At 38.1% G+C, this 24,410-nt stretch overlaps 1 protein-coding gene across 2 annotated transcripts in view; it reads right to left on the bottom strand.

Annotated features, from left to right (window-relative positions):
• TMTC2 (transmembrane O-mannosyltransferase targeting cadherins 2) overlaps positions 1–24,410 on the bottom strand; it is a 445,065-nt gene that overhangs the window by 231,046 nt on the left and 189,609 nt on the right. For both annotated transcript variants that reach the window (XM_033221143.1, XM_033221144.1), the window contains exon 3: positions 6,714–7,542. In XM_033221143.1, the coding sequence (XP_033077034.1) occupies positions 6,714–7,542 (829 nt within the window). The remainder of the gene's footprint in view (positions 1–6,713; positions 7,543–24,410) is intronic.

Genomic DNA, 24,410 nt, shown 5'->3' on the forward strand with positions numbered 1-24,410 from the left:
GATCACCCAGGTGGAAAAGGTCTTCATAGATAGGCGGTCACGGCGGAGAACCTAACTTAGAAATTCAATTGCATATCTATTGACTCCTACTATATACCAAACAATGTTGTAGATACTATAGGGAAGGGAAAATAAAGGCAGATTTTAGAAAGAAAAAAAAAAAAAAACTTGAAGACTGGATTAGTTTAGGGAGGAGGCAAAAATCAGAAGAGAGAAAGCTGTGGGAAATGGGAGAAAGATAGTCAAAACCAAGCAGTGGCTTAAAAGCTATGGTAACAGAGATCAATGGTACCAAATTCTACAGAGAATAGAGCCATATGGGGATTTAGAGGAGGCCACAGCAAAAAGGGTGATCACACATTTAACTGCTTTGTAATGAATCAAGAAAGTCTTTCGTTAAGCCAATACTAATCAATATGGCTTTAAAAATGAGTTGCTTTAAAGCTGGGTGGGGGAAACCCTTTCAAATATAATGTGGCTTGCTCATTAAGGCAGTCATCAGAGAAAATTTCCTTTTTCCTAAGCACAGAAATGCAAAGAGTCATTGTGAAATCAGCAAACTACAGTAATCAACTCTGCGTAGTATTTTCCTGACATTATCAACCACATAATGAGACAGGACTTGTGGTTTACATAGTCCAAATCAGCTATCATTTCTCCACTATCCAGATTTAAACCATAAATTAGCAGCACAGTCACTATGACAGAGTTTACTCATCGTCATTTGCATCCAATCAGTTAATGACTGGCAGCTGTCTACAGGACCCATTACTGAAGGCAGCAGTTTTAATGCATACTACTTCATGAGGCTTAAAATCATATTCCGTTAAAGCACATGGTAGACTGAAGTATTCTAGAATTTGCAAAGGCTTTCAAAGGAAGAAAAAAAAACCCTAACTCCATCTGTAATCTCAGAAAACCATACACAAGACTGGCTTTATAGGATTTCTAATCTTTTACTTAGGTTCAAATAATGTATTAGACTAAGAAAATCTGCCTTAAGGAAGATTATTGCCAGTCTCAAAATTGCTAAGGAAGTAACTGTAGCCAGAATTATTATTAACATCTTATAAAAAGAAAAAAAATAAGAAACCTGGTTTGGAAGAATTTTGTCTTGCATCAAAATGGAAGCATATGTCACACACAGATGCAGTCACACAATCTGAAACTAACTCCACTCCCAATTCTAACCCTCTCATGATAAAGCATCCCTCACTACTTGGCATATCAAAAGCATAATATTTCACACTTTTGCCTTATATCATGCATGTACATTCTATCTGTAAACAGATCATGAACTCCTTAAAGAGAAGGGCTCAACATATCCATTACTGAATGCCTTTGCTCTACCACGCACAGTCCTCATTGCAGCATCTATGGCATTTTTTAAAATGTAAAAATCTCTACCTTCTTGTGTTGTACATTCTGGTGTATGCTGACAACACGTTCATACAATGAACACATAATTATAGAAAATATAGTACGTCAAATAGTGATAAGTGCTAAGAGAAAAATGAAGCATGGAAAGAAGATAGGGAATGCTCGATAAGACAGAGGTGGAGGGGTGGCTGTAATTAATAGCAGGGCAGTCAATTTTACATAAAGCACCTTACTGATAATGCAACAGTTGGTCAGAGACTTAAAGGAGGTGAGGGAGATCCCAGTGAGAATAACCAGGAAAACACATTCCAGGAAGAAGCAATGACAAGGGTAAAAGCTCTGAGGCAGGAGCTTACCTCGCATATAAAAGGCACATCAAAGAGGCCAGCTGGGCTGGAGTGGAGTAAGGGAAGGAAAGGCTGGTGAGTATGCACAGGGTCCTGAGACTGTGTGCATCTATATCTATCATATCTATAATCTGTCTAGCTAGCTAGAGTTTTTAAAGCACAGAACTATTCTAATTTTATTTTTATTCTTTCAACTGTTATTTTAGATTCCAAGGCTCTATGTGAAGGTTTGTTACAAAAGCATATTACATGAGACTGAGGCCTGGAGCACAACTGAACCGATCACACAGGAAGCGAGCATAGTACTCAGTAAATAGTTTTTGAACCCTTGGCTCCCTCCCTCCCCTCCCGCCACTGTTATGTGCCTTCAATTAGAGAGAAACTGGCAGTCAGAGAATAACTGGACACTGGAACGCCATGCCCTGACTCGTGTTTCCAAAAGGTCACCAGGGCTGCTGGTTAAGCATGGACTTTGAAGGTGAATAGAAGCAGGAGTTCAGCTCAGACATTAAACAATGTGAAGGTGTCACTCACATCATTACAAAAAGAAAAAGCTAAACAGACTGAAAATCAATAATTGCTTTTGGAACCATCAGTGAACTGGGGTCGCAGGGTCAACCACCACCCTGAAATCTAGAGAAAGACAAATCCGGAGAGACAGCAGAGGAGAGCTTACCTGGAGCAGAAGCTGCTGGAGACAGAAACTGTTAGAAACAATTGACTAGTCATTTGACAAGTTGCTGGAGGCTCAGCATGAACTAGTTTTAGAATCAGAAACTCCTGAGGTGGTAGTCTTAGGGGACTCCCATACTTTTGGGGGTTTTCCCTCCCAGGACCCCAACAGAATCTCATCGGGAAGAGCCAAGAAAGATGTTCTTCTGGCTCTGGCAATGGGAGAAGAATAAACCTTATGAAATATACCCAGAGCATTTGTCATGACAAAAGATCACTAACTCCATAAGGGAAAGATCTTAGCCTTGTCCTGGAGCTGTGAGGGAAGTCATTCCTCTCAGCTCACCCCCACTAGCCTTCCTGTCTCTACTGGAGTGGGAAGCAAGGCAATATAAGAAACACCTGTGAAGGTGGTAGCCCAGAGAGGTGAAGATTTAGTCATAAAATAATAGAACATTTTCCCTCCCCAACACCAACAGAGCTGCAGTATAATAATAGCTGATTGCAGCTGATATAGATGCAAAACAGAGTCCGTGGGAAAGCCCACAGACAACTGGGAAGACCAAAAACAAGGCCACCAGAGGAATGTGACATCTCTGGCACCCACGGCTATAGCAAAATACAGTCCAACTCCTAACCAGATTTACATAAAATCTCACAAGAAAGCCTATTCACCTCATTTCCTATTACCCAATACATCATGTCTGTCTGAGTTGAAAGAAAAAAGTACAAGACATGCTACAAGGCAAGAAATACAAGCTGGGAGGTGAGGTGAGAGTCTTTTACTAACATTACAGATAAGGCCTATAATCCCAGCATTTTGGGAGGCAGAGGCGGGTGGATCATGAGGTCAGGAGTTTGAGACCAGCCTGGCCAGTATAGTGAAACCTGTCTCTACTAAAAACACAAAAATAATCTGGGCATGGTGGCACGTGCCTGTAGTCCTAGCTACTTGGGAGGCTGAGGCTGATGAATTGCTTGAACTCGGGAGGCAGAGGTTGTGGTGAGCCAAGATTGCATCCCTGCACTCCAGCCGGGGCAACAGAGCGAGACTCTCAAAAAAAAAAAACGATATATGATAAAATGATCTTTTATCATATATATATATATATATATATATATATATATATATATATATATATGATAAAAGATGATGGTCCCCTGGGCCATGATGCCAACAGTGAGGGTGGTAAAAAGTGGTCAAGCTCTGGATATATTTTTACAAACAGAGCAGAGAGGATCTGCTGATAGAATGTATGTGAGCTATGAAGGGAAAAGAGGAGGCAGAGATGACTTCAGAATTCTCAGCCAGAGCTGCTGGGGAAATTGAGATTCCATCAACTGAGATGGTAAAGCCTGCAAGTAAAGCAGTTGACTGGACCACGAGTGGGGTGGGGGGTTTCAGGAATTCAGTGTTTGATGTCTGCAAGAACTTCTCACGGTAGTGGGCAGTTGTACATTTATTTAGTTAATGATATTTTGGAGTGCCTAAATTGTGCGGCACTTCTTAAGTATTAGGATGGACACCTGAAAATCAAGGCAATGTTTAATAATTGCTTTGCTTAGTGAATGGAATAATAAAAAAAGATCAAACATTCTAACTATGTACCAAAATATCTTATTTAGAATCATAACCGTCAGCAAAAATACTAGCTAATGCTGGAAAATACCTAAGCGTTACAAAACGTTTTCACTTATTCTGACTGCTACTTATACGCTAGCATCTGAGTATTTGCCCTCTCCTTTTTGCAGTGTAATAAAATTTGGCTGGGTACTTAGCTTCCCAGAATAAAGATAACATTTCCCAGCCTTCCTTGGAGGTAGGTGTGCCCAATGGTCTGTGAGCAAGCATGGTGTGTGCAATTTCTGCAAAATTCTCTCAGATTGGGCACACCCGCCATTTGCCCTTTCTCCCTATCTTGCTGTCAGCTGAAGGGCTGATGTGATAATGAGCCATCTTGGACCATAAGGACAGGGTGACACCACTGAGATGGCAAGGGAATAAAAGAGAAAGAGCTTGGATCCTGAAAACCCATGGCGCCATCTTATCAGCTCTGTGTTTGCACATACTTAGATTGCCACATGAAAGAATAAAGCTTCTATCTTACTTAAGCCACTTTTGTCTTGGCTTTTCATAACAGCAGCTTAGCCTGAAACTTAATAAATTTAATAAACCCTCCGAACATCACTGTGATGCAAATAAGAGGCCAAGAATTTGTTTTCAATTCTCTATTATATATGTTTTAAACAGCAGGAAAATATATTGGCAACACAGCCTTGTTCTATATCCTTACATCTACCAGTGCAGAAAAACTAGCTGATAAGTATTCTGCAAAAACTAATAGAAATAATTTTTGCAACAAGATTTGGGTCCAGGCATTAAATAAACTGTGAAGTACTCGCCACCTAGAAAAAGCCACATGGTAATGATTTTTCAAAGAGAATTGAGAAATGACATGCTACGTAGTAGCTCAACTTCAATGCTTCAACTTCCCATTAAAATCCCTGCAATTTATTAAACAGTGTAAGTACCAGCAATTAGTTCCTTAAAGAAATGTGTAGTTGCTCACTGAATTCTTGACTTAATTTGTGCCCATCAGACAAGCATGCCAAAGTAGCTTTTGGAGTGTCTAGGTCTTTAGATATATACCTATTAGCAGGCCATTTTCATATTCTGGAACAGTTTTACACTTTCTTTTAATCCTGGTATAGAATTGTGTTGGAAAGAGTAGAAAAATGCCAGTTCAAATGCTATATAAGCGAACATAATTTAAAGAATAAAAACAGGCTAGTCGCGGTGGCTCACGCCTATAATCCCAGCACTTTGGGAGGCCGAGGCGGGCGGATCATCTGAGGTCGGGAGTTCGAGACCAGTCTGACCAACATGAAGAAACCCCGTCTCTACTAAAAATACAAAATTTGCTGGGCATGGTGGTTCATGCCTGTAATCCCAGCTACTCAGGAAGGCTGAGGCAGGAGCATCGCTTGAACCCAGGAGGTGGAGGTTGTGGTGAGCCAAGATCATGCCACTGCACACCAGCCTGGGCAACAAGAGCGAAATTCAGTCTCAAAAAAACCAAACAAACAAACAAACAAAAAGAATAAAAATAGGCCAGGCGTGGTGGCTCGCACCTGTAATCCCAGCACTTTAGGAGGCTGAGACAGGCAGATCATCTAAGCTCAGGAGTCGAGAGCAGCCTGGCAAACGTGGGGAAACCCCATCTCTACTAAAAATACAAAAATTAGCCAGGTATGGTGGCGGGTGCCTGTAGTATCAGTGCCTCTGGAGTCTGGGTCAGGAGAATTACTTGAATCCAGGAGGTGGAGGTTGCAGTGAGTTGAGATCAAGCCATCGCACACCAGCCTGGGCAACAGAGCAAGACCCCGTCTCAAAAAAGAATAAAAATGGCTTATGAAGAACAAGACTCTTTAACACTATTTACTATGATATATTTCTGCACTAAAAATTTACATCTATTTTAATTTAATTGTTCTCAAGCTTCCAATACGTTTAATTGCCTAAACTAGAGTCATCCATTGTCATAGCTTTTGACTTTTTTATTTTAAAGGAAACTACTTTCTATTCTATCAATTCTGAGATTTGCTCAAGTAATTTTCTAAATCAAAAGCAATCATGAGTGGTATAATCAAAACTCTCATTATATAGTGAAAAGTTTGTTTCTGTAAGTGACTGAAGAACCCAAGTAAAAACCTGCTAACTGCTTGGCAACATTCAGATAATTTAGCCTCTGTGCAGCCCAAGGTGACTCACACCTGAATGTGTACACACTGACATCTAGAGACATACTTTCAGGATTCAGAGGTAGTGAAATCTCCAAATCTTTTAAAGGTTTCAATGAAAGTCTTGTATTTCTTCAGGCGATGCTTGGAAAATAGAAAAGCTCAAGTATACTTATGTGGGATAGCCTGACTTTTATTATATGATAAAAGAGCTGTCCCCATCAGTATTTTAAAATGTGAAAACCAAGCTCTTTTCTAAATGCTTGGAATAGTCAATATTGTTTACACAACAGGAGCTCTAATTCTTCTGGACAAACATAGTCAGAAACACAAGAAAATATTTTCTTATTCCAAGTAAGGAATATTGTGTCTCTAATTTGTCTCTAAATTGGTTATATGGTATGTCTCTAAATTGGTTACATGGCATATCTCTTTAAAAAAATGAAAAGAACGAAAGATACGGGTATTGCATAAAAGGACCTCTTCCTCCTTAATACTATGTCTTAAGAAGCAAAGATATAAAGAGGCTGAAAGTGTAAACTATCCAGACAAAAGCATAAAAGAAAAGATTACCTTTAGCTGGGTTTACTTTTATCCCTGATCTATACAGCATTTCCTCATTCTGCCAGTCTCCATTCCTGATCGCAGTCTTGAGTCCATAAAAAACAATTAGTGTAGCTGTAGCATAAAAAATCAAGCTCTTGAAGAACCGCTTTTGGACTTTGACATAAAGGGCTCTAGCACCCACTGTAATCAGCAGGCAGAAGCCCATACTAGGAATATATAATACTCGCTCTGCAATTACAAAGCCGACATAGAAAAACAGGTTCGTGGCAGGAACAAAGGGTATGATTAACAAAGATAAAGACAGAACAACAATGTTCTCCGTAGAAGGAAGCTGGGTTCTCTGTGATATATCATTGTTAATGCCATTTTCTACTTTGGATGCAAAGCTGGACTTAGTCTCTGAGTTCTGGTACTCCACATCCGAAAGGCAGCTATGTCCATTTGCATTCTGCTTGCCATTTGTTACAGTTTTCCCATTGCATTCTCTGTCTTCGCTCGGGCTCTTCAAACCATAGTAGGCAAGGAGGAGGAGTCCAGTATAGAAGGCCACAGTGTGTAGGTTTCTCCAGTCAGAAACTGTTTTGAGCAGAGGCACAGCATCCATTGACCAATCAAAACTGAGGGTATCTGGGCATAGCAACAGCCAGAGGTTCTTGGTTGGCAAGTAGAAGAAGGTGAGCGTGCGGGTGAGGAGGCTGTCTGAATCAGCAGCGGGATTGTCCGAGTTGGAAAAGCTTGGTGGTTTGTTTCCCATCCAGTATAACCGGGCACCCAAAAGGGAGGACCCCCAGAAAGTTAACAAACTAATGCTGAGGAAAAGCGACAAGTTCTTCCTCTGAAACCAAAAGAGAGAAGAGAAAAATTAAGATCATTATCAGCACAGCATAGGAACACTCAACACTTAGAGATCAAATACATTTTTAAATGGACAGTTAAAAACAGATAATGTCTCCAAAACATGACTTCATGTCCATCACCTTTCAAGCATGCCTAAAGAAATTTTAATCTCCAAAAAAAGTGAAGGTGGTATCGTAGTTTGTATATATTTTTTGATTATCTTTTCTTATTTTTTCTCTCTAAAATACCAATAATCAAAGCTTCAATTTCGTGACCTCTACAAAGTGGGTTCAATATATTTATTTCCCTCTCAGAATTCGTGTCAGGTCACAATGGGACCACAATGTAAAGTACTTAGCACTCTGCATAAGATATAGAAGGCACCTAATAACTGTTGTCTTTCATTTTATTGTAGTTTAGATTTTGAAGAAAAACAAAAAGCAGCCATGTCAAAAAATATGTGGTATGGCAGGACTCTTGTGCTTGTCTCTAAGGGAGTAAAGGCATGCAGCTATGTCTGTCTAAGTCAGTCCCCATTTCATTGTCTTAAAGAATTCCGTCCTTGCAAAATTTATAAACCAGGCTTTCATCTGCTGCCCCATATTGTCACTGATATCAGTGATATCCAACATTCAAAAACACTCCTCATGAATACCAAATTTTTCATGTTGATGACAGCTTTTAAAAATAAAATTACTTTAGGCTGGGCACAGTGGCTCACCCCTGTAATCCCAGTAATTTGGGAGGCCAAGGTGGATGGATCACTTAAGGCCAGGAGTTCAGACCAGTCTGGCAAACGTGGTGAAACCCCATCTCTACTAAAACAAACAAACAAACAACAACAACAAAAAACCATTACCGGGCATGGTGGTGTGCACCTGTAGTCCCACTTACTCAGGAGGCAGAGGCAGGAGTATAGCTTGAACCCAGGAGAAAGAGGTTGCAGTGAGCTGAGATTGCACCACTGCACTCCAGCCTGGGCAACAGAGTGAGATTCTGACTTAAATAAAAAATAAAATAAAATGACTTCTTTAATAATGAACTAACTTATTTCAAGAGAATGACAAAAAATTGTGAGAGGAGGGTCAAAGGACATCATGTTAATGCTAATTTTCTGGCAAAGTCCTTCACCCCCAACAAGAACTTAGGTGACATCTAAAAATCTAAGTCCTAAAGAGGCAGAGTGGGGAGGGTTAAAATAGGCACCATATCCCAACCTTAATGGTTCAATGGTAAGGCCATTCTTTACAGCAAACATCCAGTGTTGTAGAGAATTGTCTTACTCAATGACATTCAGAAGGGGGTTTAGAATCTTACAAAGGATACACCAAATATTTAGTTTAAAAAACAACCCACAGAAAGCAATACATTTTAAGCATATACAACTTCTATGAAAACAATGTCTACATATTGTATACAACTGCCATACTGGACTCTGCTCCTCAGACTCCTCCTCCACACCAACCCTGATCGCTGGAAGCCACAGCACTACTCATGAATGCTCTTTTCCACTCTATCTTCAACCTAATGATCCTCAATAAGGTTCATGATTTTAAACGTCGTTAATGTACGCTAATGACTGTACCTTCACCCTCCCTCACCTCCATAGGCAATTATTCAGTTGCCTACTGGGCATATTCACTTAGGTACCTCAAACTCAAAATACCCAAAATAGAACTCCTGACTTCATACTTCCCCAAAGGAAATAAAACAGTTCCTCCTCCAATCATTGTCACCATGAGGAAATAGTAATAGTGTAAAACCAGTTTCTTCTTCACAGCCTCTTTCCTTCCCTCCACATTCTACTCATTACCAAGTCTTCACAACTTTCACGTCCAAATATATCCTGAATCTATCCTTTTTCTCTCCATCTCTTCTATTATCACTAGTCCCAAGTGCCGACACTGGGATTCCTACAATAATCTCCTCCTAACTGGTGACCCTGTCCTTCTTAACACAAATTCTTTTATTCTCTAATTTTAAACTCAGATCTTACTTTTAAGATCTTAGAAGTTTTTATATCTCTAACAAAACAAAAAGTTTGTGATTCATTTAGGGTTCCCTTACCACTTTTTGGCAATATGTCCATTTTTACATTTCAAAAGTATTAAAGTTTTATTTTATTTTATTTTTTTAATCTAAAAGGAGGTAATTCTGAGTATAAAATCAGAGAAACAAAATAATAGGTGGTTAGAAGTTAAAATTTTAACAGAAGGAAAATGAGAAACAGCAACCAGATGGAAATTAGACAATTTTAAGAGGTGGAATTATTAATATCAGATACAGTAATGCCAAATTCACAGCATTAACTTCATTATTTTGAAAACATCTTTGTCAAACATTGGATTAAGATTAATTCACGTACTGTTATATGAAATTTTTAATAGTAGAGGGAGCAATATCACATTCTGCCTCACCAATCTAACTTTTTTTTTTTTTTTTTTGAAATGGAGCCTCACTCTGTCGCCAGGCTGAAGTGTAGTGATGTGATCTCAGCTCACTGTAACCTCTGCCTCCCGGGTTCAAGCGATCCTCCTGCCTCAGCTTCACGACTAGCTGGGACTACAGGCGTGTGCCACCACGCCCAGCCAATTTTTTTATATTTTTAGTAGAGACGGGGTTGCACCATGTTGGCCACGATGGTCTCAATCTCTTGACCTCATGATCCGCCTGCCTCAGCCTCCCAAAGTGCTGGGATTACAGGTGTGAGCCACTGTGACCGGCCCACCAATCTAACTTTTAAACTGGTGAAATGAAATACTTCAAAGCCTCATTATCATCTAAGAATAACTTTGCAAACGATTCCATTGTTCCTCTGAAATTCTACCCACCAATAATTCTAAAATTTCTTGATTTTAGAAAAAAAAAAAAACACAAAACCATGCTTAAGAACTTGTAATAACTTGACTGATCAATCATATAATTGAGTACTCTTAGATTATACAAGTGAGAAACACCGTTTGGCAAAGATAAATGAGACAAGGTATCATGGATAAAGAAGATGAACCTTGAAAGACAACTGAATTGTGAATTTGTACCGAAAGCTCATTTTTAAAATGTGTCTAAGACCATTCATTCCATTGTAATATCTTGTGGTGGGAGTGATTGGGGATGTGGAGAGGAAGAGAGAAAGCATTACAAAAACAGCTGTAATCAGGCAAGAAGAGAAGCCAAGGGACAGGAGAGCCACATGAAGGAGGAAACATGGTCAGATTTCTTTGCTAGTCATTAAAATCCAGAAGAAGTTAACATAAACAATGACGTAATTCTATTTTATTTGTAAAGACAGAAATGTCATAACAAGGCAAAACTACTTTATCCATTAATTTTTCATAAAAGTATCTCTAATAATTTGTTATACCTTAATAATTATCAAAATAAAACTGAGATTCCAGATGTGGTCCTATTATTGCATTTATTATGTTAAAAGAAAATTTAAATACAATGGACTATAAAGATATGAATAATGAAAACTATTCAATGTTAAATATGTCTAAGTACTGAGAAAATGAAAATGACATAAAAACAAGAAAACGTAAGTAATAAAATGCTAACAAACATTAATTGATGTAGTACTTCACATATTTAAAGTATCTTCATATATAATCCGTCATTTGAACAACTGACATAGTCACTAAGATCAAAAGATACTACCGTTCTGAGGTCAAACGCTTTCATATACTTATTCTAACTTAATGGTGAGTTCTGTAAGGACGAAATAAATGACTCACTCTTTTATTTATTTATTTTTGAGACAGAGTCTTGCTCTCTCACCCAGGCTGGAGTGCAGTGGTACAATCATGGCTTACTGCAGCCTCAACCTCTTGGACTCAAGTGATTCTCCCACCTCAGCCTCCCGAATAGCTGGGACCACAGGTGTGTGCATGTGTATTTTTTTGTAGATGGTGTTTTGCCATGTTGCCCAGGCTGATAAGTGACACTCTTTTTTTTTTTTTTTTTTTTTTTTTTGAGACGGAGTCTTGCTCTGCCACCCAGGCTGGAGTGCAGTGGCCGGATCTCAGCTCACTGCAAGCTCCACCTCCCGGGTTTACGCCATTCTCCTGCCTCAGCCTCCCGAGTAGCTGGGACTACAGGCGCCCGCCTCGTCGCCCGGCTAGTTTTTTGTATTTTTAAGTAGAGACAGGGTTTCACCGTATTAGCCAGGATGGTCTCGATCTCCTGACCTCGTGATCCGCCCGTCTCGGCCTCCCAAAGTGCTGGGATTGGGCTTGAGCCACCGCGCCCGGCCAAGTGACACTCTTAAAGGGAAACTAAACCAATAGGTAAAGTTGATTTTAAAATGCTTAAAGTAGAAGAGTTTCTAAAGTGTTGTGATTTGCTATGACTTTTAAAGTATCAGCCAAAGCACAAGTTCACCTATGTAACAAACCTGTACATGCTGCACATGTACCCAGGAACTTAAAATAAAAACTAAAAAAGTATAAGCCAAAGTATGAAACTGCAATTTTCAAGTGTCTCTGATGCTTTCTCATAGAATTTTATTAAAAATTATCAACTAGTTTGGGCGTCGTGGCTCATGCCTATAATCCCAGCACTTCCGGTGGCTGAGGCGGGTGGATCACCTGAGGTCGGGAGCTCGAGACCAGTCTGACCAACATGGAGAAACCCCGTCTCTACTAAAAATACAAAATTAGCCAGGCGTGGTGGCACATGCCTGTAATCCCAGCTACTCAGGAGGCTGCGGCAGGAGAATCACTTGAACCCAGGAGGCGGAGGTTACAGTGAGCCGAGATCGCGACACTGCACTCCACCCCTGGGCAACAAGAGCCAAACTCCGTCTCCAAAAAAAAAAAAAAAAAAAAAAAAACTCTCTTCAAATCCAATTTTTAATCAAACATCTCAACTGTTCTTGTGGAGATGGCCTTAAAACAAGATAAAAGAAAGCATGGAAAAGATTTCCATTTCTAATTTAGTCCCTGTGCTATGGTTTATGGATTAAATCAAATTAGCAAAGTTTTACTGAGCTGCTACTAGGAGTTGAAGTCAAGTGACCCTATAATTTACCTTAGCATTTCTGTATGCGCAGCTTGGTGTATCAAACTGACCTACCACTTGCGTTTCTTAGATGCAAGTATAGATAAGGCATGAATCTCCCAATGCATTGCCACCAAAGACTTGCAAGCTAAAACTAGCAAAAATTCATACAAAGAAGATAAGACTTCAAAGTGTGGGATATTTAAACACTAGTTAAGTGCAATCTTTGTTAGGAGCATTAGGAAAGGATTGCAATTTAGTAGCTAAAACAATTAGTTCATTCAACTTATCATTAATGTTGCAGGCACTTTTCTATACACTGGATACGAACTTGTCATTAAAAAGAAAAAAAGAGAGAGACCCTGTGTGTTCTCGGAGCTTCACACATTCTACTACTCTGTCCAGAAAACCACTTTCAGAGGAAAAGAGTCATAATGGCTTAAAGGATAGTTTTCAAACCTGAACGTCCATCATTATCAATTATGAGCTTTTAGAAAAACTAATCTCCCAGTCCAAGTAAAATCTCGTAAGTGATTCTAATGCAGCCAAAGTCGAGTGTCACTGCATATTTGTACAACTCTAATTCTTAGTACTGATATTAAAAATGTTGTTGGACTCTTGTTTCACAAAGTTTTAAGGTATATTTGCCTCACTGTAAATGAGTAAACCATAACGAAACATAAATAATACTCTTTCTCGGGCTCTAGGACAAATTGAATTCTTAGTACAATAAAAGAGTATCACAAAGGCCAGACTACAAAGGAGTTCAGAACCCAAGGTTAAAATATTCAAGTATCGCTGCAACATGCAGAAGACAGGATTTGTTCCCAGAATGTTAGGGGAAAAAAATTCTTAAATATGAGCCACCAAAGGCAAACAACCCAATTGAAAAAAAAAATGAATTAATAATATAGTCAGGAAATTCAGGGAAAAGACAAATAACCATAAAAATCTGAAAAGATAATCTCATGGGTTAATACCAATTAAGATTAAAGTGAAGCCAGGCGCGGTGGCTCAAGCCTGTAATCGCAGCACTTTGGGAGGCCGAGAGGGGCGGATCACGAGGTCAGGAGATCGAGACCATCCTGGCTAACCCAGTGAAACCCCGTCTCTACTAAAAATACAAAAAATTAGCCGGGCGTGGTGGCGGGCGCCTGTAGTCCCAGCTTCTAGGGAGGCTGAGGCAGGAGAATGGCATGAACCCAGGAGGCGGAGCTTGCAGTGAGCTGAGATCTGGCCACTGCACTCCAGTCTGGGCGACAGAGCGAGACTCCGTCTCAAAAAAAAAAAAAAAGATTAAAGTGAAATGAATGTAAGTTAAATAAAGTGCAAAACTAAATAAACAGCCTTCACAGATATTGTTCTGGAACAGGTAGAATCATACATTGTTGGGGAAATATAAATTGTACAGCTATGCAAAGGAAAGTACACAATAAAATTAATAGTTTGTATCACGTATGACTTGGTAATCTGTAGTTAGTTACTTACATTCTAACAAAACCTCTAAGATACAAGGATACTGGCCGGGCGCGGTGGCTCAATCCTGTAATCCCAGCACTTTGGGAGGCCGAGACGGGCGGATCACGAGGTCAGGAGATCGAGACCATCCTGGCGAACACAGTGAAACCCCGTCTCTACTAAAAATACAAAAAATTAGCCGGGCGTGGTGGCGGGCGCCTGTAGTCCCAGCTACTTGGGAGGCTGAGGCAGGAGAATGGCGGGAACCCGGGAGGCGGAGCTTGCAGTGAGCTGAGATCCGGCCACTGCACTCCAGCCTGGGCGACAGAGCAAGAGTCCGCCTTAAAAAAAAAAAAAAAAAAAAAAGATACAAGGATACTTAGCATTGTTTATAAATGAAAAAACAGAAATAGATACAAATTTAAATATGGTAATAAAAAATGGTATATCCATATGTCTGAATCCATATGGCAAATAAAAATAAATTACATACATTACAAAGAGATATACTTATGCATATACATCAACATAACATTATGTAGCAGTGAACCAAATCATTATGTAACAGCATGACTGGTGAAAAGTCATGTTGCAAAATACGCACGCTACAGAACTATAAAGGTCATTCAGAAAAATACTACCTTATTTGTGAAAAATATTTTTCACAAACGCTTACATATGTAAAAAAGGCCTTTTATTTAAGTCTAGAAATATTTATACCAAACATGAGATGAAGAAACCTCTAGTATAGGGAGATAAGTACATGGATAACAGAAAAGATGGCTTCAAATCTGTGTGTGGTTCCCCTTTATTCAAAAAGCTTATTTGAAAAAAAACTAAAAGGTTTGACAACTTGACATACATAAATTTACACTGACTAGATTTTTAAAATATGCAATTAATATATTAACAAATCTAAATTTTGGTTATAGGCAAGTAGATATCTGATGTGTTAGTTCATATATATATATATATATACATTTTTTTTTTTTTTTTTTTTTTTGAGATAGAGTCTCATTCTGTTGCCCAGCCTGGAGTGCAATGGAGTGATCTCGGCTCACTGCAACCTCTGCCTCCCGCATTCAAGTGATTCTCCTGCCTCAGCCTCCCGAGTAGCTGGGATTACAGGAGTGTGCCACCACGCCTGGCTAATTTTTGCATTTTTAGTAGAGATGGGGTTTCACCATGTTGGTCAGGCTGGTCTTGAACTCCTGAACTCATGATATGCCCACCTCGGCCTCCCAAAGTTCTGGGATTACAGGCGTGAGCCACCGTGCACGGCCAGTTCCTACACTTTTCTATATTTATTAGTTATTGAAACTATTATTTTATAATTAAGTTTCTCAACATTAAAAGTATGTTTCCATGTTCTAATATAGTTATTTTGTGATTGTTACCTTAATTTTATGAGAAAATCTCTTAAATTCAATGGAAAATAATATGAAAACAAAATGGACAGCAGTGGGATATACAGTAATATTAAAACACTGTCTTCTAGAGCTAAGCTATAATTGACACATCTCTCCCCAAAGGGTAACACAGAATCTGACATTTGTAGGAATTCAAATAAATGATTCTTAAACTAAGTCTGACCCTCAACCTTTTAAAAGACAGTTTCTATCTTTCTCTCACACATTTTATACCCTGTTATGCCAAGTCCTAGCTCCCAATATCCTACACAAATGCTCATAAAGTTAACAGAATTGGCTGTGCACAGTAGCCTATAGTCCCAACTACTCAGGAGGCTGAGGTAGGAAGATGCCCTGAGCCCAAGAGTTCAAGATCAGCCTTGGCAACATTGCGAGACCTCATCTCTTTAAAAAAAAAAAAAAAAAAAAAAAAGTCAACAGTATTCCACACAACGCCGAGTCACCATTTTCAAGCAGTTTGTTGTCACCACATAGAGAAACTTGACCTTTTCACCTTTATGTCATCATGTTTTCTGGCTGTTTCCCTTTCTCCATGAAAAGCACACATTAAAGTAGTAGCATATTTTCTGGAGGAACATTTTCCTACTACAACTTTGTTATAAAAGTAGAAATATAAATGGGAAACTTACTGCATCCCTACAAACAAACAATTTACAGATACATTTCACACCAGTATGGACAAGGTTTCTTCATGTTTTAATTAACCTAATTGTTCACAGAACATTATAGGTCTGCCTTATGAAAGTGTAATTCTTTTTTTTTTTTTTCTTTTTGAGACAGGCTGGAGTGCAATGGCGCAATTTCAGCTCACTGCAACCTCCACCTCCTGGGTTCAAGCAATTCTCCTAGCTCAACCTCCTGAGTAGCTGGGATTACAGGCATGAACCACCGCGTCAGGTTAATTTTGTATTTTTAGCAGAGACGGGGTTTCTCCATGTTGGTCAGGCTGGTCTTGTATCACTCCCAACCTCAAGTGATCCTCCCGCCTCAGCCTCCCAAAGTGCTGGAACTACAGACGTGAGCCACCACATCTGGCCAAAAGTCTCATTTTTAAGATGTTTGAATATGTTCATTTTTAAAGTTATTTAACATAAAAAGGTAAATTAGCGCTAATCCCCACTTTTCTGATAAACAAAGAGATATTTCTAATTATAAAATTTTTAGAGGGTTTTTCCTGAAACTGCCAGACATAGAAAATCATAGAATTAAAGTCAGCCAATATAAGGTTCCTAGTTGACAACTTAGTTTTTTGACACACTAATGGAATGAAAGTACATAACTATAGCTTAATGAGTAAGTAATGCAAAATGTATCACAAAACATCAAAATCGTCCCTAAACATCACCTGAAATATGAGGGAGAGGCCAATAAGAAGACCCTGCCATATTAGTTAGTGGTGATGCCTCTACAGAAGCCCTGTGGTGAGTTATTCCCTTCTATGGCGGTCATTGACTAAATAAATAAAAATAAGAATGAAGTAAAATTCAACTATAACGGCTCCCCTCTCTATTATGCAAGAAAAACTGTCATTGATAATAGCAGCTTCAATATTGCCTTCTGATCTCAGATTTTCTCGGACATAAATGAAACTGAAAAGGAATATTTTAGTCTCAATGAAAGAAAAATGTAAACATTCTGCTGTAGAGTATTAAAACCATCATGAGACCTACATTTTGGCAAACTAACGAGAATAAATTACTTAAGCATAAGGCTCATTTAATTCCAAATTAAGCCCTTGGCAATGATAGTAGTTGTAATAATAAAGTAGATAAAGATCAGTATCTGAAAGTTATAAGACAGAGAAAAGGCTATCCAGACATAACAAAAATCTAGCACCTTCTATTTTGTATTCACCATTCATCACTTTTTTTTTTATGTCAGTAAAATAGGTTTTCTCTTAGCTCTCCTCCCTCCCAAAATAGTTATCACTGAATACTCCCCTCAAAGGCATGATTTCTGAACATGTGACAAGAAGGAATGCATGGCTGAAAGTATGGTTAGGAATTGTTTCTAGAACATATCCATGTGATTAATCAAAGTTTTGTCATAATCAAGTTGTCATACTTGTTCTGTTTCCCTTTAAAAGAAAAATGAGTTTCCTTATTAATAATCATTCTGTCTACAAGATTAGAAACATTTGTTTTTCCCCCACACCAACTAACAGACAAGATTAAAGGGTTTTATAATGTTTCATATTTCAAAAGATATTAAAAGAGGTTCAATGAGTGGACATATCCAGTCTTTGTAAGGAAAAAATGTAAAGATTAAGGGGCATAAAAAGTATGTTAGGATATTCAGTATTTCGGATTATAAGGAGTTCCTTTGTTCACTTAAACCCATAGTACACCATAATGTTTTCCACTGAGTTCAAGCATCCATCAGAAAGCATAGGTACATCTCCAGCTAAACATATAACTGCTTAAGATGATCATCTAGTCTCTCATGTAATCATACTTGAAAGATATTTTCCTGAATTTTACTTAATTTTTTTTTTGTATTTATTCCTTCAATGGTTGTTACCATTTTCCAATAAAGTGTATCAGGGCTCCTTGGATAAATGGATTGATGTTAGGACTGGAACAGAAAATATGCAAGATGAGCTTAAAGCAACTTGTAGTGCCAGAAAGGGAGAAAGTGCTCAAAATACATGTAAAAGTACACTGATACAGATATGTCCAAGTGTGAAAGAGACACAGGAACCCACTTAAACAGCTCCCACTGGCCGAAGCTGGAATAATTTGAAAATCAAAAAAAGTAAAGTGGTATTGGATTATAACTCAGTTTAAAATAAATATTCATGAGTCCATATTGGTAAGTGATACAAAAAATAAATAAATGAGAGAAGAAACAAATCTTCTTTACAGAAGAATTCCAAATAATTTTTATATATTCTCCACCCTCAAGAAAGGGAAGCATAATTCCCATTCCTTAGGTGTGATCTGAGCATAGTGACTTCCTTCCAAAAGGCACAGTGTGAACTGGGTGGGTGGCAAGATGTGGGGAGAAAGTAACTTTACAGTGGAGAAACCTGGAAAACACTATCACTGGCAGGTGATGAAGGTCAACGTTATAGTGGTAAGTTGTGTTGACAGTATGTACCCTTGTTATGATGTGATGAAAATGTTATTTTACATCTATGTTCTTGCTGTCAAAACCCATATACCTAGCCAGGAGCAATGGCTCACACCTATAATCTCAGTACTTTAAGAGGCAAAGGTGGGAGGAATCGTTTAAGGCCAAAAGTTCAGGACCTGCATAGGCAACATAATAAATCCTATCTCTACAGAAAAAAAAAAAAAAAAAAAAAAAACATTAGCCAGACATGGTGGCATACACCTGTATTCCCAGCTACTTAGGAGGCTGAGGTAGGAGGATTGCTTGAGCCCAGGAAATCAAGACTACAGTGAGCTCTGATTAGTCACTGCACTCAAGCATGGGTGACAGTGTGTCTCTGTCTCAAAAACAAACAAAAACTTAAGAAAATTAGAAGAAAAAAAATCTAAAAAAACAAACAAACAAACAAAAAGCTTATTCCAAGATTAATCATTAAAACAAAAATCAGACAAATTCCAAAGGAAAGACATACTGCTAAATATATAATTGGGAATCCTCAAAACTGTCAAGGTCATCAAAAAGAAAGTCTGCCTGGGCGCGGTAGCTCACACCTGCAATCCCAGCACTTTGGGATGACCAGGTGGGAGGATTACTTGAGTTCAGGAGTTCGAGTCCATGCTGAGCAACAAAGTAAGAGACCATCTCTAAAAAAAAAAGAGTACAAACATCAGCCAGGTGTGATGGCTTGCGTCTGTAGTCCCAGCTACAAGAAAGGCTGAAGGAAGAGGATTGCTTGAGTCTAGGAGGTTGAGGCTGCAGTGAGCCATGATTGTGCAACTGCACTCCTTATGGGTGACAGAGTAAGACCCTGTCTCAATCAGAAAAGAAACAAAAAAAGCCTAAAGAACCATCACCTGCAAGAGTCTAAGGAGACATGACAAATAAATGTGCCATCCCAGCTGCCATCATGGAACTGAAAAATGACATTAGGTAAAAACTAAAAAAATCTGAATAAACTATTGATATAATAATGTATCAACTCAGGCTGATTAATTGCAACAAATGCACAATACTAATGCAGGACGCTAATAATAGGGGAAACTGGGTGTATGGGAACTGTCTTATTTTCTGAATTTCTATGTAAACCTAAAACTGTTCTAAAAAATAATTTTCTTAAATTATTGTTACTATAGTAGAATAAAAGTTCTGAGAAACCAAATGAAATTAAATGTAGATGAGCTTTGATAGATCACTAGCTGAAAGCTGCTAGCAAAGGGAAATTGACAACCGAAAATTAAGACCAACATAAGTGACTCACTACCTTCTAAATTAATCAAAAAAGACTGAATACACAATAAAGTAAAATTCAGGTTAACTCAACATAGTCACTTACATGTATTTTATAAGAGAACACATTGATTTCAAATCCTATTTGGTTTTTGTCTGACACTATAGCGTTTGTAGTATATTAGAAACCCCTAAATGGGAAGCAAGTATCAAGGAAGGATGCTTCTAAACCCATTGCTATGGTATTTTGGTTGGCATGGTGACCCATTCTTCCTCATTAAACTAACATGGGGAAATCAAGCAGTGAGCAATTTCTTGCGTACCCATGGCAAGCCCCTTCTAGAGCTAACTTTTAGAAACTGAAGTACCCAAAGAGTTCAATTAGTGGAACTGCAAGGGGTGTGTCATAGCCCCTAACCCATTACACTAAAAACAAGCCCCTGAATGCCAGCCTTCAGGGTAATCTTGTTTAGCTTAGAATGAGAGGTTTAACACTTCCCACCAGGCAGTGCACTATGGTCAAATCAGGTTAGCCACAAAACAATCTAGCCTTTATGAAGAAAATATGTGAAGAAAATATCCTTTGTGACCTGAGAAACAACAAAAAAATGTTTTAAACAAAAGAAGATACTTCTCTTGACTATGAAAACACTTTGTTTTTTATTAAACTCTTTTCCCTGTTCTTTAAGAAGACAACTAATTGGAGGAGAAATAAAATTAAGTGAGCTCAAAATTAACCGAAGTTAGAAAAGGAACTTTCTTTTATCAATCTTGCCTCAACTGGGCAACTACATTGCAAATGCATTTCCTGCGCCAGTGGATTAAACTGCAACATTCTTTAAACTCTGTGTGGCTTTAGTGCGAGAAACCAGCCATTATGAGATGCGTTCCAGTCTCATTAATGAGTTAAGCATGTGAGCCCAGCATTTTGGAAACATAAAGAGACAAATTATAATGAGACTTCACTCAGTGGGGAGGCTAAGATACAGCCGCCTTCTCTCAAAGATATCATAATAGACAGCTATTTAATGAGTGTGGGAGTTTTTCTATGAAAACACAAAAGACACCAGCAAGAAAAAGAAGATTTTATATTATATATACAAAGAGAACTTAATAAAACATACATGCCTTATAGATGTTCATTAATAAGCATATAATTTCAATGCTTAATGTTGTTATATGGAAATATACTCCAACTCTATAATTTTGCTATGTCTTGTACTAAATTTAAATAGTAAATTCAATGTCAAATGGACAAATTATGATTTACTGTTTCTCACAGGTAAAAAATGCAGCCATTTATCTGGGCATATCTCACATACACTGTCTTTTTTCTCAAAATGCCACACTGATTCTGAAAATGCTCATTTTCTTGACTGGGCAACTGAGGCCCACTATAGGTTGTTTTTTGTTTTCCTTTTTTTCTTTTTTTTTCTCTTTGAGACCAAGTCTCACTGTCGCCCAGGCTGGAGTGCAGTGGTGCGATCTCGGCTCACTGCAACCTCCGCCTCTCAGGTTCAAGTGATTCTCCTGCCTCAGCCTCCTGAGTAGTTGGGATCACAGGCATGTGCCACCATTCCCAGCTAATTTTTGTACTTTTAGTAGAGACAGGGTTTCACGATGTTCGTCAGGCTAGTCTTGAACTCCTGACCTTGTGATCCACCCACCTGGGTCTCTCAAAGTGCTGGGATTATTTGTGTGAGCCACCGTGCCCAGCCTAGACTATAGTTTTTAAGCTAAAGTTTTCACAAAGGAAAGCATCCATCAGTTTCATAATTCTTGTTTCAATATCCCGTGATTCAAACTATTCAGTGATTTCCAGACAGCACTGTGGCACTTACTTGGGCTTCATAACTATTAGTAATTCAGAGCAAAATCAAGCAGCATTAGAATCCTTGAAAGGTCAGCTAAGTAGAACATTCTGGGTTTACTAAGCAAGCAGGAGGGTCATCCCCTTCCCCTCACCCCCACATGAAAGAAAAGACAATAAGCAAAAGGCCATTATAAATTTTCCAGGTACATCAGAGTAACAGAGTTATGGTTAGTATAATTAGAGAAAAAACAACTCTACTTCCAAATTTTTCTTGGGTTGTACTATTTAGTTTGCTCCCTTTAATATAGAAAGATTTGTGAGAAGGGGTAAAGTACTGATATCAACAGTACCCGAAGGCTATTTAAAAACATCTTAATAACAAAAATTGAGTCTAGGGATGGGTAACGTGGGAAAAGGTGAAAAATACAATTTGAGTTTTCATGAAGAGTCATTTTTCAGGCCTACGTATCTTATTACTCTGACAGTTAGTATCTTCTTGAAAAGTAAAATAGTAAGCTCAGATGCAATATTTGTTATAAATAAATGGAATAACTTTTCTAATAGCACAAATTAATATTGGTACCATCAAATAAGCATTTCTTAAATGCACACTTTATTAGTTGGAATTAATCATCCAAAGTGTGACTTTCAAATTATACTAAGTTTACAGGTAATAAGCTAGTGGAATATTTCATGTTATGCTGACATAGAAATTATTAACGTGGCTGTGAAGTGGCAATACGTCAGATGTTTGGGAACGAAGGGAAATATTAAGAAGTTTTTCAATTCATTCAGGTTCTATTCTGATAACTCTCCAAGAATGTCTTCTTGCCAAAAGCAACTTGAAAATATGCAATTTTTGGAGCCTGTTGGTAGTGACCAATCTAAATAGATGAAATCTTTGTGTAACTGTAATCACTCTAATTTATTTCTTTCCCTCTTTTAATGTGAAATTTGGAATTAAATTTTGATCAGATACTAACTTTTAAAATGATGAATGGAAATTACGATGTCAGAAAGTTAATACACAAATTCACAGTAAGATTTTGAAACAGAAAAGTACTCAGACTCTGAAACTCATACAATCATTGCAGTATTCATTCTCCATTTGAACAAGACTTCAGTACAACCCAAAAGTTTGATCTTATTTCAAATCAGTTAAAACAGAATTTCACATTTACTAAATACCTATTTTGATGGCCATTAAAACACTCCCCATTAATCTTTTAAAGCATGCCTAGCCTTTGTAGCTATCATTACAGTACTATGTTTCAAATTATTTCAGGTTGTGTTAAAATCTCGTATTTTTTTCATTAAGATGTATATCTTTGAGTTTTAGCATTATCAATAAAACAAACTCTAGAGTTAAATAAGATTTACTGTAAAAATCTCTCGTGAGTCTTCAAAACACACTTGGATAATTCTTTCAGCCTGACACAGCTCCAATTAGCACCGATCATTGCCATGCCCTAATTATTTAAAATTAAATAAACTGAACTTACATGCGCAAACATTTTGCAATTCACCCTGCATCCACTTCTATTTTCAAGTTAACTCAGAAGCTTAGACAACTTATTTTAATCGATTATTATCATTGGATTAGGTCCAAAAAGTATTCTTCTAATGGGAATTCTGTCTGCTTTAACAGTTGTAGTTTAGCAAACTCTCTCTAACTGAACTGTTGATCATTTTTTGACTGGCTCAGGGTCCTTGGAACCCTGTAGGGAGACAAGCCAAAAGTTTTTGCCAGGTGCATGTCTGGCACTCGGTAGATTTGGATTGAGCAAAGGGGAATAAGAAGGGTAAGGGATCGGTTAACTGACTGGAATCTATGGCTTCTTACTCCCTACTGAAACATGCCCTACTTCAAATGCACAGGCCATCCTTGTCCCCTTGTACAATACCCTGCTAGGCACATTCAGTGCAGCAGTGAACTCCAGCAACATTTAGAAGTGCAGAAAACACATGCAACTTCATGCCATGGGCGAGTCAAACCTTAATAAAAGCAAAGGATAAAAAGTCTTAACATTGTGCTATAAATGTTGATTACCGGATAGTAATAAAAAATTACAGGATGCACCAGAGGCTTTATTTAGCTTCTAACTCAAACATTACCTTTTAAGTAATGTCAGGCAATTCCACTCTTGAATACATTTCTGTAATAATTCCTGAATGAAACACACCAGAAATTTTACAGTAGGGATATATTTCTTAATAAATCTAGTTTTGTTCTATTCTGAACCATATCTCAAATCAACCCATGTATCTTGCTCCTTCAACAATCTAAACAAATGCGGGTCATCTAAATGATATGATAAAGCAAGTCCAAATTAAGTTCCATTATATTTTTCTGTGAGAGACCAGATATTATGGGGAAAGAAGACTGTGTATAATTGCCTAATTAATTTAAACACCTGTTATGTCCCTTTATTCCTCCCAGATGAAGTCCTGGCATCCAGTAAGGAGAGCAGTGCCTAGAAAACTTTGTTCTGTTATTATATGTCGCTTTGGGATGTGACGTGGAGAAAATGTTTTATTAGTGGTAATGCTAATTATGAATGTTTATTAAACATTTTACAGAGTGCCTTACGTGTACTATCTCAAGTAGCCCTTTCTTAAACATTGGGATGCTTGCAAACTTTGTGAATTCGTGTTTTACAAAAAAGCAGGTAGAATTCAGAAAGGCTAGGTTGTTACTCAGAATCTCACCACCCAATGGGTAGAAGAATTAGGACTCAAAAGCTATGTCCTTTGATTTTAAGTCCAGGGTTCTATGCTGTAAACCTGCGGTCCCCATCTCCTGGGCCATGGACCGGTCCTGCTCCATGG

This window comes from Trachypithecus francoisi, unplaced genomic scaffold, assembly GCF_009764315.1.
Source record: "Trachypithecus francoisi isolate TF-2019V2 unplaced genomic scaffold, Tfra_2.0 Lachesis_group11, whole genome shotgun sequence".
Classification (NCBI taxonomy): Eukaryota; Metazoa; Chordata; class Mammalia; order Primates; family Cercopithecidae; genus Trachypithecus; species Trachypithecus francoisi.